Genomic DNA, 17,180 nt, shown 5'->3' with positions numbered 1-17,180 from the left:
ATATTATGCACGGGAGGGAGGGAGGGAGGTGGCGCATGGCAGACATGGCTCTGCCCCACCGCCCTCACTGGGCACTCGGGCTGCCCAGCCTGGGAGCGGCAGGCTGAGGGCACGGCTCAGGCTGTGCACCACTTCCTTGGGAGGAAAGGGTTCTTCGCCCAGAGGATGGTCGGGCACTGGAACGGGCTCCCCAGGGATGTCACAGCACTGAGCCTGATTGCTCAAGATACATGTAGACAACAGCACATGGAGGATTCTTGGGCGTCCTGTGCAGGGCCAGGACTGGACTCGATCCTTGTGTGTCTCTTCCAACTCAGAAGATTCTCTGATTCTGTTCCTCCCTCAGTCTTTGAGGGGACTCTTTGCCCACAGGCTCAGCTGTGCAGGTTCACAGGATCACTGAGACAGAATCACTGAGCTTCCTGAGCTGGAATGGACCCAGGATCACCAAATGACTTAGGTTGGAAAAGACCTCTGAGACCATCAAGTCCACCCTATACCCAGTGCCCCTGGTCAGCTACATCAGGGCACTGAGTGCCACAGCCACACACCTCCCTGGGGCCACACATTCCAATGTCTCATCACTCTTTCTGTGAAGAAATTCCTCCTGATACCCAAGTGCAGCTTACGACTGTTGAGGATCAAAGCCCAATTCCTGTCCTGGCACAGGACACCCCCAGCAATCCCACCTTGTCCAAAGCTCCTTGAGCTCCATCAGGCTCGGTGCCTGATCACTTTCCTGGGGAGCCTGTTCTGGTTCACCCAAGAGGTTTGGGAGCCCCACTTTGCTTCACACAGCTGGTCTGACCACTGGCAGCAGCCACCCTCAATACGGGTTTTTATCAGATTAATTATTTTTTTCCTCTTCCAGGTTTTGCAGAACCTGGGTGGAATTTGGGCCCCTTAGCCCAGTTTATGTTGATTTCTGTGGGGTCAATGTCTAAGTCCCGCTAGTTACAAAGTCTTGTAATATCTCCATGCTTAATTTTTGGGGTAAAACTGGCAGATTTTGGTCCTTGTAGAATACACTGAAGAACACAATCATGCTTTCCTTTAGACGCAGTTAAAACCCGAGTCTTCTCTGTGTTCACGTTTGAAAACTGTGGGTTTGAGTTTGTACTTACTATTCTAATAAAATATCTGAAATGAAGAGTGCACTTTTGTCCTTTCTCTGATCAGACACCCAATGATAAAGAAGAAAGAGTGCTGCTTTAATCCTCAGCACCTGGACATGCTTTGTCTTCTCTGTTTGACTTGGGTAGGAAGTAATAATTAGTATTTTCCTAGAAAACACTAATTTTCCCAGACTGGTTTGGATTGGTAGACACCTCAGAGATCATCTTGTTCCAATCCCTGCTGTGGGCAGGGACCGCTCCTACTCGACCAGGTTGCTCCAAGCCCTGTCCAAGCTGGCCTGTTCCAATTCTGTTTGCCTTTGGTGTAATTATGGAGCAAATCAGTAAATCCCTTCTGTGGGCACTCCCCGAGCGAGCTGGAAAGTCTGTCCAAGGAGCAGAGCTTCAAGAAACAGGACAAAAAAAAGTGATCAGCATGGCTGGAGAGAGGAGCATGTGTGCAGAAGGAGAAGGGAAAGGCTGGGTGCCTGGGTGATGGGCACTGCTCCGAAGTCCATGTGATTGTGTATGTTCACATCTCGATATAGAAACGATGTGACTATGAATCATCCTTGCCAGGAGAGCATGTGGGCAGAATGTTAGAGCTCTCTCTGCTTCAGCATCCCAACGCACGGGGGGCTCTTAGGCTGTACGTGTTAGGTTAGACCCAACGGCAGCATATCACATACTTACATGCATGCACACATCTAAGTCTTTGTGGGAATATTTTTTTTTCTGTTGCACTTGAAAATTTTTTCTTTCTTCCTGGTTATGCTAAGAATGATCTTGTCTATCCATTGAGAAGTGCGTAGTCTTTTAGAGATAAAACCAGTAAGATGAAAAGTCTCAGTTGAAGGATATGGATAAAGCAATATTCATATTTTTATATATATTATATAACTTAGGATACTCTTGGAGTGTAACAAGTAACCCAGGGGGAAACATGGGGTTTGGTTCTCTCTTAGTTGAATGAAATGTGTTCTTCTAGTTTAAGAAAAAGTTGTACTTACCTTTTTCTTCCTTTGCTAACACACTCAGAAGAGTTCATGTGTAAACTACAGCATATTTGTGTTGGTGTTTTTATTATTAGTTTTTAATTCAGGTTTTACAGGAATTTTATGCAGCCCTCTCTGTTATGAGTACGGAAGAAAATCAAATATTGCCATAATGGAATCATCTCCCTCCTGCACCCTACACCCCTGTGGAATGTTCCCAAATCAAGGATCCAGCAGCATTCACTTCCATCATTTTAGGGTGAAAAATAAAAGCAGACACACAGAGAAATTGTATCTGTTCTCCTCTCCTGTTTCTCATGTCACTGACACATTGTTTGTGAAAACATGAGGAGGGAAATCATATGCAAAGAGTGCGGCCTGTGAACAGATCCCATCTGACATCAGCATCACACATGCTGTTCCTGCAAGACAAATTCCTTGGAAAGCTGTGGCAAGGAGCTCAGTGGAGCAATGACTGAGCACAGGGATTCTCCCCGTCTCCCTCTTGGCAACTCCTTCTTGCTGCTGTGGTGGGGTTTCTATGAAATTGTAAGGTCAGTCTGTCTTTGGTTTCTTTGTTGTGCATTTTTCCCCTTCATCTCTTTGCAGTGACTTCAGGTTGCTTTGTTGTTTTTCTTCCTCATCTTTCAGTCTTGCTATTGATTATTGATACAGGGACAAAATAAATTCATTCCAAGCCAATTTGCATGGAGAAAAGCAGATAATTGTAATGTGAATAGCTCAAGAATAGATCTTTCTGCCTGTTGCCCAAGCAATATTCAGGCAGCCAGGCACATTCTCTGCAATAAAAACACAGTCCAAACTATAGCAGGATTTAATTGGAAAATCAGATGTTCTGTGATTCTTGATGGCTGATTTTCTGCCAATTATAAAGTAGGATGAGCTCCATTAGAATCACAACAATGCCTGATAAATTTTTCTTTACAGGTAATTCAATGGCTGAACTGTGGAACTGTGGCCACAAGTGGGCAAGAATCTCTTCTGAGCTGTTAAGATTTATAAATGAATAATTTGGAGTTGCAATGCCACTCAGTCTACACCAGGCTCCAGTTCTGCTTCTCTACCTCCTGGCTTGAAGCAGGTGAAGGGAATAGAGCCCAAATGTGAGGCTCCTGCATGTCAGAATCAGAAGGAATTGGGAAATGATCAAGGTCAGCCAGAGGGAGAGGAAAAGGTGCGATTCATCTATGGAGAAACCTACCAGATGCTACTTGGGAAGGAAAAAAGCAAGAGAATATAATTTATATTTTCCATACTCACAGTGGGAATGTACTTAGCACTACAGTTTTCCTCCTCAAATTTTAATTTGCATTCTCAATCGTTGTGCTGCTGCTCAGACCTCTGAGCACTCTGCATGCTCTTTGGATCACTGGATTGTTGATCTGCTGAAAACTGAAAATAGTTCGTTCAATTTGCAGCAGCAGTGAATTTTTACAGATTTTTTTTCAACTATTCAGAATGTTATGGGAAACAAAAAAAACCCACAACAAATAATGGATAGGGTTTGGGGTTACTCTACATTTCTTTTTTTTTTTTTTTTTTTTCCCCTCATGATTATTTGGTCCACTGTCAGGGGCAAGAAGGGCTAGAAAACTGAATAAAGAGAAAAAGTAATCCTTGAAAAAGAAACTCATATTTTTCAGCTCCAAAAGACATTTAGAAAAATAAAATAGAAGCTATTTTCTACAAACACTTCCCTTTGAAAAAGAAGTGAACAGTGGCCAACCCACTCTTCAATAGCAGAAATATTTTTTATAATAGGCTGGACACTGAAACCATGAAGTTTTTTAGATTTTAAGGCCTGTTCCTCTACTGATTTTTTGAGTATCTGCTGTGCTTTGCAGGTTTTCCTTTTCATATGTACTGTGTTCTGTTCTGTGGGCTGGGATATTAATAGGATTTGATTTGAAGCACTTTCATGAATCACGTTGCAAGTTACATTTAGCTATTCCTAACTATTACAATACCTAAAGTTTTTAGGCAATAAAATGCCATAGTAGTGGGGGCCAGGGGAAAGAATTAGGGCAGGAGATGAAAAGATTTGAATCCCTAGGAAATCACTTCACAACACAGGTATTTGTTACTCATCTGTGTGTTAGTTCCAGCAGTCTCTATGTATAGTAAATGTACTTTTTACAAGAGCATGCAGTGATAGGATAAGGGAGAACGACTTTAAACTAGAAGAGGAGAGGTTCAAGTTTGATATTATGAAGAAGTTATTTACTCAAATGGTGCTGAGGCCCTGGCACAGGTTACCCTGAGCAGCTGTGGCTGCCCCATCCCTGGAAGTGTCCAAGGCCAGGTTGGACAGGGTTTGGAGCAACCTGGGATAGTGGAAGGTGTCCCTGCTCATGGCAGGGGATGGAATGAGATGAACTTTAAGGTCCCAACCCAAACCATTCTGGGATGCTATGATTTACTTCATAGCAACATTTTCCAGGCTTCCTGAATGAATGATTGTTAATGTGTGGAGAAATAAACCATTTATATTTGTTAATGTGTTTTGTTTTGTTTTGTTTTTTTGTTGTTGTTGTTATTATTGAAAAGGGCCTGAGGGAAGTGCAGCGAGGAAGCTGTTGATAGGCAGAGAAGATCACTGTAGATGTATGGCAGAACTTGTTATGAGAAAAGAAAAACTTGAGCTGCATGAAACAGCAAAGTGAGGCTTCTGAGCTTTGCCCTGCCCTGAGGAAATGGCTTTGTGTTTGTCCTCAGTCACTTCTCAGGGTGCTTTGTCACTATCCACTGAGTTGGATCCTGTTTCCTGTCTGCAGTGGATTTGTTTTAGGGATGCTGTGGAGCTGTGTGTCAACATCCAGAGTGTGCTTTGGTCCCTCAGGGCTGCCCTGGGAGGCAGCTGAGCAGATGGGCTCCTCCCGGGTGTTCCTGTGGCTGGAGCTCCCCAGAGAGCAGCAGTGCAGGTACTGCTCTGCAGGACCAGAGCAGCAGTGCAGGTGCCAGGACCAGAGCAGCAGTGCAGGTGCCAGGACCAGAGCAGCAGGACCTTCAGGAGAAGAAGGGGGAGGACAGCATGGACAGCATGCCAGGAAGAGGCAGCCAGAAGAGAAGAGAGCCCCTACATGGAGAAACAGCAGCAGTCATCTGTGCCTAGGCCTTCAGCTATAATGATTTTGTCTACTCTGCTTCAGGCTGCAAAGCAGTTACATCACAGAGTCTGAATGCTTTATTCTGAAAATGGATCCACATCTTAATAGTGGCTAACATCTGAGCAAGTGGGAATGGGAATGATGCCATAAATTTGCTCGATACCCAGTCCCTTTGCTCATCAGTTGCAGTGACATGCTATGGTGTCTCCTTTTGTGTTCCAGCCTCTTCATTTCTTCACCAATGCCAATTGATACCTTTTTTTCCTCCTGTTATAAAAGCCTCTTTCCTCAGTAAACTCTTAATTTATTGATGAAAGCACAATAGTCCCAAGCTATGCCACACAGAAGAAGTTCAGTCTCTTACAGCTGTGTAGCACCTCGAGGGTGGAGATGAATTCTGCTGGAGTTTTTCCAAGGGCTCCAGTCACTTCAGTGCTTTCAAGCTTTTTATTATGCTGCCTCCAGATATACTCTGGCCCTTGTATTTATTGATTGTTTTCCTTCTGAATCAGGTTGATAATAGCAAGCAGATTTTTGATTAATTATGTTTATATTCCTTTCTTCATCGAGTGTTTCCAATCACTATCTAGTGATGGCAATGTTGATCATTATCACTGATCTGTCCTGGACTCCTGATTGATGTTTACTGATTCCCACATTTGTTTATCACTAGCTCATGACACTCCTCATTTTAAGAAGCATTCAGAAGTTCAGTAGGGCATCTTAATGCTCTGAAAAGAAACTGAAAATGTATGACTTGCTAAAAAAGATCAGTATAAATTGCATACAACAGATTACTGAATATGTTATTTGCTTTCCAAATTTTGATGTGCTAAAATAAACCCCTATCATTTATACATGGTGACTTGTTTTTACTTGCTCTTAGCACCACACTTGGAGTCATTTATACTGCTTCTGCTACAGTCATCTCACTGGTCCTCCTCAGCTTTCCTCTGGTGAAATGTTCCCCCCAAAACCACATGATAATCAACCTTAAACCTGTCCTGAAGTTTTTATGATGGAAGAATGTTATGTATACAAGAAAAAAAAAAAAGCCAAACCAAATAACCACTGCCAGAAACAGACTTCCAGAAGCTGTTTTTAGGCTCCTCTAGATTTATACAGCTTTTCCCTCTTTAACAATCAGGCTGGAGCTTCTCCTAAAACAGGTGGAATTGTGCACAACTTTGAGAAGCCAGGTAGCTACAAGCAGTAGAAGATGAGGTCATTATTTGTAAAATGCTTTATAAAATCAGAATTATCAATCACTCTTATTGATTAACAGGTGACTTGCTACAAGCCATCAGCAGACCCCAAGCAGCCTCTGCAGGAGGGATTTTGTTAACTCTGACCTTTGGATTTTTAGGATGCATTCTTCAAAAATCAGCATAGACTTAGAAAGGACAGGACCCACAGAGTGCAAGATAACATGCAATTATCTTTATATGTATTTTATTACAAAAAAATTCTCTAAGGACCTTCAGTCTCTTGCTACAGCATTCTGTAAATGTCATATAAAAGCACTGCCCTCTACTGCTCAGGGGCTTTCATTAACAAGTGTTTAATTAGCAAAAAAACAACACTTTTTTTAATGAGGATGATTTTATGGGCTTGCCTGTAAAATTAAAAGAAATTTTAATTCTTATTAAAAGAAAAATGCTCATTTATAATTTCTAAGAAACATGAACCACCTGTGTTCTTATGTTTACATGGAGAACTAATAATTCAAGAGTTTAGAAGTAGCTTTATGCATCTTCTCAGGCAGTGGTAAAGGAAAACACATTTTCAAGTAATTGCACCTTTCAAAACTATCCTTTAAATCTTCCATTTTGTGGAATTGTGACCACAGGAAGGCAAAAGAACAGGAGGATTTCAAGTTGCGAAGATGCAATTGGAGAAAAAAACTTGATTCTCAAAGTAAAGGCAATGCAATCTGTTCAAGCTGTCTGGAGAAAATTCTTGTTGCTATTTATCTGCTAATTTTACAGTACATTTTCTTAAGAAATGTAAGGTGCAAAACACATGTGAAAACAAGCTGATAAAGATGCAGAAATACTGTTAATAGAGTCACAGCAAACTTGGGATGTGACAGCCATTATATCATAGGAGTCAGGATGTCACACCTGGCACTAGACTAGGCTTCAACAAGATTTTCTGGAGAAAATTAGAGCTTAACTTTGCCTTGTAACTCCTTTTTATAAAGATGAAACTTGGACTCATTAGCCAATAGAGAACTTCAGCCCATCCCAACCAATTGGGGGCTACTAAGGATTATAAATGACTTCTGAGGCAGGTGGGCTCACTTACTCCTTGGGAGTGTTTGTGCTTTGGGGGAGACATCTGAGGAGAGAAGATTTTTGTGTGAAATTTGTGTGTTGAGAGAGATTTAAATTATGGAAACTTTCTGGAGTTTAGTTAACATGTTTCAGGTAAAGTTGGGGTTTATTTTAAGGGATATTTTTATTGTGCTAATTGTTGGCATGAGCTCTAATGTTGTTGTGGCTTTGTATTCCTATGTAAGTAATGGCTTTTGGTAGAATATTGGTTTTTAGTGGTGTTATAGGTATTTAAAATTTTAATTTGGTTTGGGGAGTCCAATTAGCAGAGTTAATGAATCTTCTGCAGAGTATGTGAATATAAAGGCAAGCCATAATGGACTTCTTAATATGCAAAAGATAAATATAGTTGTTCTCTTATGCTGCACCTCTTATTGCAAAAAGTCTTTTGTGGGAGAAATTTGTTGGAGACGTTATTTGTTTGGGTGTGGCTGTTCTGTTTTGTTATGACATGCCTGGTTTAGAGAATAAAAAGCAGAGCCTTTTTCATGGTAGTTTAAAGGCGTACAAAATGGCTGGGGATTTATCTGCAGATCAGATGCCAAAGGCTGGCTTGGTTCAGCCTGGGAGGCAGCACAGGTTTTGCCCTCCCCTCTCTGTTCCATCTTTCCTGTAAATTGGCAGAGGGCCTTGGAAAGCACTGGACTCTTCCCGTCAGACACCAGTGAAGGCTCAGCAAAAGTTCAACAGCAAAGTACAGAAACACAGTCTGTGACTGGGCTTCTGAAACAAGCTGGGCTTTGTTGGGAGCAGGAGCTTTCTGGAATGTGATGGGGATGAGGAATAATCCAGCAGGGTGAGCGCTGGCCGGGGCTGGGAGTGCAGCTGAGCGCTCTGGGCTCTCCATCCTCTCTTGCAGAGCGCGGCCATGGGGGATGCAGCACCAGCCCAGCAGCCTGAGCCCAGGGCTGCTCGCCGCCGGCTCTTCGAGGCCAGCATGAGGAGCGTGGCCAGGAGACTCCGAACTTTCCAGCAGTGGCCCCGCACTGCCCCTGTGTCTGCCCGGGACCTGGTGGAGGCTGGATTTTTCTACCTGGGCCCCGGGGATGAAGTGCAGTGTTTCTGCTGTGGGGGTATCCTGAAGGACTGGAGACCTGGTGATTGCCCCATGATAGAGCACCTGCATTTCTTCCCTACCTGTAAATATCTCTCTGGTGAGGATGTTGGGAACCAGGAGATGCTGTCCCTGCAGGAGATCTTTGACACTGTGGATGGGCAGTTCCTGAGTGTCTTGCAGGGGATAGTCAGTGAGGAGACAGCCCAGCCCAATGAGCCAGAGTACCCTGAGATGGTGACAGAGGAGATGAGGCTGTCCACATTTGAGAACTGGCCACAAAATTCCAGCATGCATCCAGAGCAACTGGCTAGAGCAGGGTTCTTTTACACAGGTAGGTACTCTGGGGAAATGTCCTTAACTCTTATTCAAGTTAACTTTTGAAAGTTTCGCTGTTTTATTGCTCTTACAAATACCTGTGTGTATGTGTATTGTGGTTAAAAACCATGTCCTTCCTTTTGCCTGTGCTGTTTCTCTTACTGCTTGTGCAGAATTGGTTTCAACATTTAACTCCTGTTTGGGTACTGAGGGGTCCATGAGGAAACACCTCCTTGCCAGCAGGAGAGGAAAGGTGATGTGTTTTAAACAGATGTTTTACAGACAGAAAAGTGTGCTTAAAGATCCATTGGGTGTATTTGTTCCTTGCACTTCTAAAAGGACTTGAGGAGCTCGCTTGGTGTGTCATGTTTTGGATAGGCTGGGTCTTGCACTGAAGCCTTTCCTTCTCAAAACCCCAAACCTGAGTGACAGCTGATGGAGTCAGCCCCTCTGGCTGTTGCTGGGGCTTGTTTCTCTGGGGACTCTTCATTTGAAATACAGAAATCAGACTTTTTTTTTGGTTGCAGAAAATTGCCAATATATCTTGTAATCACATGCATGTGAATATCAATAAAATGCTCTTCTTTCTCTTTGAGAATGCCTTGCTGGTTAGGTGACAGGTTTGAAGAAATAGTCCTCTCTGAATTGACCAGCCAGGGGAAATATTTGCACTATGGCAGATTGTGGTTAGTGAGCAGGGTGTTCACAGGTGTAACTAACCACAGCTCTGCTGCGAAGGCAGGCAGGGGGATTGGCTGGGGGGGCTGTGCATGGCAGCTCAGCTGCTGCCATGGATGCTGCCTGTTAGCTTGTGATCCCCTTCTGGAATCCTCTCAGCCAGCTCTGGGAGCTCAGACTGAGCTCCTGCCCCTCTACAATGTGCACTGTGTCAGTAAATTGTCATGTGTTCATCTCTTCTGTCCAAAGCCTGTGTTTTGTGCTGAGTCTCACCCAGGGTTAGTGTAGGGCATGTTGTGTCTCAGGTGTCAAATAATCTCTTGATCTGCCTTTCAGGACGAGGAGATGTAGTGAGGTGTTTTTACTGTGATGGAGGTGTGAGGAGCTGGTCCTTTGGAGATGATCCTTGGAGGGAACATGCCAAATGGTACCCAGAGTAAGTCAGTCTTGGTTAACAAATACTCCAAAAGATAGGTCATGCATTTCACACTGATACTTTTCTTTCATAGGACAGCAATATTTATATCCTCTCACCTTAAAAGCAAAATAAAATGTTCAAGCTTAGGTGGAATGGCACAGTTCAGACCTGAGAGTCTCTAATTTCACCTGGAGTTCACCATCTAATAGTTCAATTAAATAACTTTATTTGGCATCAAAGAGCTTTCATTACTCCTACTCTGAGGTACAAAAAGAAATGTATTGTAATGTGGTGGTGTGTTTTTGCCTTAAATTGATGTTTGTTCATTTCCATCCTCCCCTCCTCAGTGGTCAATCTTCCTGAGCTCTTCCCTAGCTGCCCCCTCTCCAAGTTGTCAATCCTCTTTCCCTGCCTCTTTCCCTAGAACATTCCCTGTCACTCCTTCTACTCCCCTCTCCTTCTTCCAGAGTGTTCCCTGTCCATGTAGCTACACTTGATGCCCTATTTGTTACTGTCTTATTCCACTTCCCTGTTTCCAGGTAGGTTTATGATCTGTTAGTCCTGCCTTAGACCCCTGCCCAGTTCTACCCTCATTAGTTATTGTTCCTACACCCCTCCTCCTGAGTTTCTGTATAAAACCTTCTGTTTGCTCTCCCAAGTTGGTTTTGGGCTCCATTTTCTCCACTAAATAAACCCATTTTGGGACACCCCAAGCCCTATGTCACCTCCACCTGTCCCCGTGCTGGCCCATCAGGTAACTGGGATCGCAGAGCTCCTCCCTTCCCTCGCTGCCCAGCGCGCAAGCGCTCAGAGCGTGGTGAGACAAAGGTTGTAAGCCTTGGGTTTCTGCAGCAGTTCTTGTTTCTCTCCTGTGAACTGCTCTCCCATCACCGTCCTGTGGTCTTTGCTAAAGCATATTACAACTGAGCTCATCTTGGGCTAGAATGAAGACTGAATTAAGAGGGAGGGATCATGATCCTGTTACTGTCAGTCTTTGGGCAAGAGGTGGGCAGGTGAAACACCAGATTACCCTGGTTTTCATGGATATATAGAGGTTTGCTCATTGCCCATAACACCCTCTGCTTCTAAATTTCAAACTGCTGCTTTCACTTGGGAGATGTACTAATGTATTTCAACTTTTCTGCTCATAGGTGTGAATTTTTGCTGCACTCAAGGGGGAGAGAATTTGTTAACAGCGTTCAGGCAACATTTTCTAGTACCCTGCTGGCTCCAGTGAGTCGTGAACACTGTGTGTAGTGGGTTAGGTTTGGTAGATGGGAAAGTTTTGAACACATGCTTCTCTTTTTGTATCACTTTCAGAGACATTCCTGGGATCAGACTGAGCAAGACTCCTCTTCCTCCCAAGGTCAGTGCTGTAATTCAATGGTGTTTTATCTTCTGGTGAGCATGGTGTAGTCTGAGTTCCACCAGCCCACTTCAGCTGCTCTGCCCTCTGTAGACACTGTGCTTGTGAGATGTTTTGATATTCTGGAAGTTGTTTTGCTTTGGTTTTAGGCAATGGTCTCTAGCTCAAGAAACAAAATTACTTGATATTTTGAGACCTCTTAGTCTAAGGCCAGAGACATGTAGCTAGTTTGGATAATCATGTGAGTTTTGAGTGCTTACCTGACTCACCTTTTGATGTTCTTGCTGTTGATGTCTGTCTGTAAAGCCCTTCACTGCAACATTTTAAACATGCTTGATAAGAAACCAGAGAACAGTAGAGGGTCTAGGTGTTCATGAAAATGCTGTTCCTGGGATTTATTCCCATTTATCAGTTGCTCCCAGAAATGTAAGTAGATGAAGTTTGGCTCCCATAAGCTTAAGCAAGACTTGAGCCTTTGAAGAGACTGCCAGATGAATTTCCTACTTCTGTCATTACTGATAAATGGTTGAGGTAGGAGAGGCTTCAATTGGGATGTTCCACTTGATGCTCATGAAAGCAGTTCTGAGGCTTCTGTTCTGGGATGTGAAAACAGAGATAAGGATTATGGAGTGATGCTGAACACAGGAAACTCTTCACTGACAAAGTGAAATAAACCATCCAAAATACGTGTCTGGGCTTTTATGAAATTGGCTTTGATTAACTTCCTTGTGAATTATGATTTGAATTAAAAAATAAATGTGGAAGTTAATCTAGCTAAATGGATAGTTTGAAGAGTGTTCTAGGATATATTAATGCCATGTTATGTAGAACACCTTAAAGGAATGGCACACGTTTTGCCCAAGGCTCTGCCTTTTTGGTAAAGTACCTGTTCACTGCTTTACAGATCCCCTGAGGGACTGGAAATTGTTGGCTCATCCTTCTGAGGATCAGAGTTCCATAGTGCAGAATGTCCTGCAGATGGGCTTTGACCCCACCTGGGTGGCAAACCTGGTAGAGAATAAATTTGTGCTGACTGGGACTTTCTACGTGTCTGAGTCTGAGCTGATTTCAGACCTGCTGCAGTCAGGCTGTGGGGCCAGCAGCAGTGCAGGAGGAAGGAGAGGTAGGCCTGACTCGCTGCTGGGCTTAGGGGGTGTTTAACCTCTTCCTCACTGCACCTGGAGCACTGCTGGGAGTGTTCTGAGGGTCTGCCTTCACTCTGCCCAGGCTGGAATTGAGGGGTAATGCCCCCAGCCCCCCTTTCCTCGGGAGCCTGAGCAATGAGGGTCTGAGTTAAAGAAGCCTGGAGAAGCTGTGGTTGCTGGGATGTCAGTGGCTGTATCTGCCTGCACTGGGCTGTGCTGGGGATATCCTTGGTGTTTCCTGCTGCCCTCAGACCTGCAGTAACTGGCACTCCATGATGTGCAGCCTTGTGCACAAATTCACAGCTGATCCAGGCAGAGCCAGTTGCCTGAAGCAAAGCTCCTAGGGTGGATGATCACTCCAAGCCTACTAAAAATTGGAATTAATAACCTGTTTAGAAATAGCTGTAGTTCTTGTCTGGGTAATATATATTTTCTTTAACTTCTGTTTTGTGTTATCTGTTTGCCAAGTGAAGCTTACTTGAAGATGCAGTTCCAAAGCTCCTGCCTCCACAGCATGGTCTGCCATTTCTGTAGCTAACGTGGAAAAAATTCCACAAAACTGAAATTTTGATTAAATAGAAGCAAAGGAGCTGGAATGACCAGCTGATGTGATAGATAAACACCTTTGAGGAGAGAATGTGATGTGGACAGACAGACCTTGGCAAGGAGGTGAACTTAAATAGCTACTGGAGCACCACAAGAACATCAGCCATGCCAGGCTGAGATAAGAAATTTTTAACCAAATGCTTCTGAGGCCCAGGGTATTTCTTCTTTTCACACAGCACTGTCAGGAGAAGGATAAAGGAGGTAGCATTGAATACCATCTTCTTTTCTGGTTGTACAGGTGCTGTTCAGAGAGAGACTGGAACATCAAGACAAGAAATGCGATCTGTGCGGCAGAAGGAATCAGGTGCTCTGGGCTGGCAGTGTGGGGAATTGAGCTAAAGCATAATTGGGAGGAGTTCTAGAATAACAGTATCAGTAGTCATTATACTAACTCATTTTTTTAATTTTGAAGGGGCCTGTGTGCTAGTTTGAGTGGCACTTGAGCACAGGAACCCTTATTCAGGGATTGGAGTGCCCCTGTGAAGCAGCTGTTACAAAAAAATCCAGTTTATGGGGATAATTAACAGAGTAAATGCTGTTGATCTGTGTCCCTGTTCAGTCCAGCGAGTGTAAATAAGGTGAACATTGTGTGTAGATAAGCCAGTCTACAGTAGCTGTAGTTTTTCTGCTTAAATGAAACTTGCCTGAGAGGTATTTCTGCCATCTTCAGAGTCTCTGAACAAAACAATGGTCAAGTTGCAGTGTGACTTCCTAAGCTGTCACAACTGGCACTTTGGAGCTGTGACAAAACACTAACAGTTTGGGCTTTTTTTTTTCCTTTTTTTTAAATTTTTGGTAAAGATGAGTCTCAGCTGAGCACAGAAGAACAGCTCCGGCGCCTGCGAGAGGAGAGGACGTGCAAAGTGTGCATGGACAAAGATGTGTCTGTTGTGTTTGTTCCCTGTGGCCACCTGGTAGCTTGTGAAGAATGTGCCCTCAATTTGAGGCTGTGTCCCATCTGCAGGGCTGGCATCCAGGGCCGTGTCAGAGCCTTCATGTCCTGAGCCGTGGGGCACCCAAGGGGAAGAGAAGTCCATACAGCTCGCTCATAACTCAGCAGAGGGAGAAAATAAGTCAATAGTTTGCTGGAGCAATCTTCTTTTTGCAGGGTAGCTTGGCATAAGTGTAAAAACTCACTAAATGTGGCTCCCATGCACAGTGTTTCTAGGAAGAACTGCTGATTTTATCTGCTTCTGCTTTAGGACTGCTCCAGGAAAACTCTGCTGGGTTCTTTTGTCCTCCAAAATGAGGTTTTTATTGTCAAGAGATTCTCCTTCTCCGCATTTTTGTGTTCTCAAGTGAATCTTTGCTCTGTGTTGAAATCAAAGACTGTTTTCAGCAGACTCTCTGGTTCTTTCTCACTCACTTAGCAGTTGTCTAGAGATTATTCTTTTAGTGATTCCTTCAGGAAGTTTGATTGAAAATTGGAGTATTTTTTGTACAAAATGCATTCCATTGGGACTAGAATACTCAGCAACGTGTTGTTGGGGAGGGAGAATCTACCTTTTTCTCCCCTTTTTGCTGTCTTTTTTTTATATTCTTTTTGTTCAATTTTCAACAATTGATGAAACATTTCAGTAATACTCAAATTTGCATAACTAAGTGGAAAAGTCTGGCCTAACTCACCAAGCTCTTTGCTCTCAGCTGACCTCCCCTGGTGGAAAGCTCTGTGCTCAGGGTCACTGGGTGGTCTCCTGGAAGTTTCTTATGGAGCTCTTCCCTGGCTGTTGGGTATTATCCTGGTGCAAAACTGCTCTGGAAACATACCTTACTAGAACATCTCTTTGCTGACTAAACTGGGGATTCTTATTTAAAATGGAATATTCAATCATGTAGCAAGAGAGTAAGTTTCATCCCCACTATCCCTTGTTAAGTGAAGGGAAAGGAAATACATTTTAAAAATTAAACTGTTCTTTTTAATGGAATAAAATGTTTCCTTTATTTAACTTGGCAGTCTAAGTATCTGATTCTAGTACAATTCCCTACTGGGGGAGGGGTGTGGTGGTGTCCTAAGATGTTGGAGTGACATCAGGTTGTAAATCACATCTGTCCTTCAGTGCTACATGGGCATAACTAAGAAAAAGCAGATGTTCTTGCCATCCATTAGTGTCCTTTGGAATTTTACAGCCAGCACATGGATCATAGAGCCTTAGAATGGTTTGGTTGGAAGGGACCTTAAAGCTCATCTCATTCCAACCCCCTGCCATGGGCAGGGACACCTTGGACACTTCCAGGGATGGGGCAGCCACAGCTTCCCTGTGCTAGGGCCTCGCCACCCCCACAGGGAAGAATTTTCCTCAAAATTCTTTGGAACTGCAAAAGAAGGGATAAGGATGAAGGAGAATAAGGATCTGATACATGAAACTGTGCAAACGCAGATAATTCTGATCTGAAGTCTTTGTAGAGTTTTGGTAGGTGGCTCTTTTGAGTGTATTTGTGGTTCTGGAAGTGCTTCTCTGGTTCCAGCTCTGGTTACTAAACAGCTTGGGGGCTTGCCTGTGAGTCACTTGAAGGTATCAGTTATCTGTGGATCCCATGGGAGGGCAGCTCTCTTCATCCCTGATTTCAGAAGAAGGGATTATTAGCACAGTAATTGGCAAAGATGACAGAAATTACAACTTGAGTGGTTTAAACTCTGCAGCTCTTGGAGGAATTGGTTGTGTCCCTGCCAGACAGCAGCTTTCCCAGGGAACAGAATGTCACCACCATGCCAAATGAGGTCTTGTCTGGATTCAAGGTATCATTGGCTTTGTTTTGCCTCTATAAATAGAGCAGAAATTTATAGTTTAAATAGATGTGGTAATTGAGAAGGGAAAACATCAGCTCAGTGCTGCAACACTTATTTCCTCCAAATTCACCTGAGTGTGACTGGAACCTAAGCGAGGTTGGAACTGCACCAACAATTTCTGGGGCTAACCCTACTGAGTAGTGTGAAAATGGTGAATGGCTTTTCCATCCCAGGGAAAGGGAGGAGCTGGTTTATCTCCTGCGGGGAAATGTCCTTTTCAGAACCAGGTGCCACGTTGTTCTTGGAGAAGCATCTCCAGCGATGTCTGTCCCCAACAGAGGGCACTCCGAAACTGGAGATAAGGGGAGCCACCGCCTTCAGCTGCCCCTGGATAATGCTGGGGATGGGCTGGGGTGGAAGGGGCTGGCAGCCCCTGCCCTCACAGGGCACGGGCACTGTCACCTTGAGGGACTCAGAGTGGGTCTAGCACAAGCAGACCACGGGAGGAGTTCTTGGGGCATGAGGAGGAATGGCTCTGTTAATGAAACCTGGAGGAGATAAAGTGTGGAATATGACCCTTGGTAGCTTTGTTTCTTCTCAGACTGATTTTTTTTTTTCCTTATGATGAATGGCAGTCACTGATACTGCATTGTTATTGTCTTACCTGAAGATGGGCTTGGTGTTTATTTTACTTCTGGTTAATTGGTGGTTTATGCTACAATGAACATAGGCAATTGAGTGGTCGTTCTGAAGTGACTCAGTCATCACACTTTTATTTCATTCTTCTTTACCAGTGTGTATGAAAGTCAAGGGGCAATGCTGTTAAGGGCAGAGTTTGATGCTTCATCTCTTCAGAGTGCTTGGTAAAGGGTTTTGATCAGTTTAATTGGTGAAAGTGGCATCAGAGCTTGGTCAGTTGGAGAGGTGTAGTGTTAAAAACATGCAGACCTCAATTCCAGAAATTCCATCATCTTACCATCTAGAGGAATTGCTTCCTGAAATTACCAGTAAAATGTTCCAGGTATTCAGAGCTGAAACTGTGCTTTTTCCACCATCTATGCTGAATTTTGATTACTCCCAAACAAGGCTGACAAAGAGTGCTGGTATCTGATTGATAATACTCTCTGAGGAAAAGAAATCATATTAAATCTAAAATGTGTGAAGTCAGTGCTTAATGAGAAAAGGAAAGATTAATTTGCAAAGCCCCAAACAAATGCAAACTTTCCTGGGAAAATCTCATTGAATAGAGGATGTGTATTCTTTGTCTCTTTTTGTTTTTCTGCTTCTCCAGGG

General features: G+C 43.7%; 1 protein-coding gene across 1 annotated transcript; it reads left to right on the top strand.

Moving 5' to 3' along the window:
- Positions 1-7,444: 7,444 nt before the first annotated feature.
- On the top strand, positions 7,445-15,105 carry BIRC7 (baculoviral IAP repeat containing 7). The gene is made up of 8 exons (XM_072916938.1): positions 7,445-7,667; positions 8,434-8,962; positions 9,961-10,060; positions 11,194-11,275; positions 11,363-11,408; positions 12,313-12,531; positions 13,398-13,463; positions 13,961-15,105. Exons 1-8 carry the CDS (start codon positions 7,632-7,634, stop codon positions 14,161-14,163), a joined length of 1,281 nt encoding a protein of 426 aa, XP_072773039.1. The 5' UTR covers positions 7,445-7,631; the 3' UTR covers positions 14,164-15,105.
- The last annotated feature ends 2,075 nt before the right edge of the window (positions 15,106-17,180 follow it).

Source organism: Taeniopygia guttata, chromosome 20 (genome assembly GCF_048771995.1).
Source record: "Taeniopygia guttata chromosome 20, bTaeGut7.mat, whole genome shotgun sequence".
Taxonomy (NCBI): domain Eukaryota; kingdom Metazoa; phylum Chordata; class Aves; order Passeriformes; family Estrildidae; genus Taeniopygia; species Taeniopygia guttata.
The sequence above is the reverse complement of the archived record's forward strand: the minus strand, read 5'-3'. Positions and strand labels throughout refer to the sequence as shown.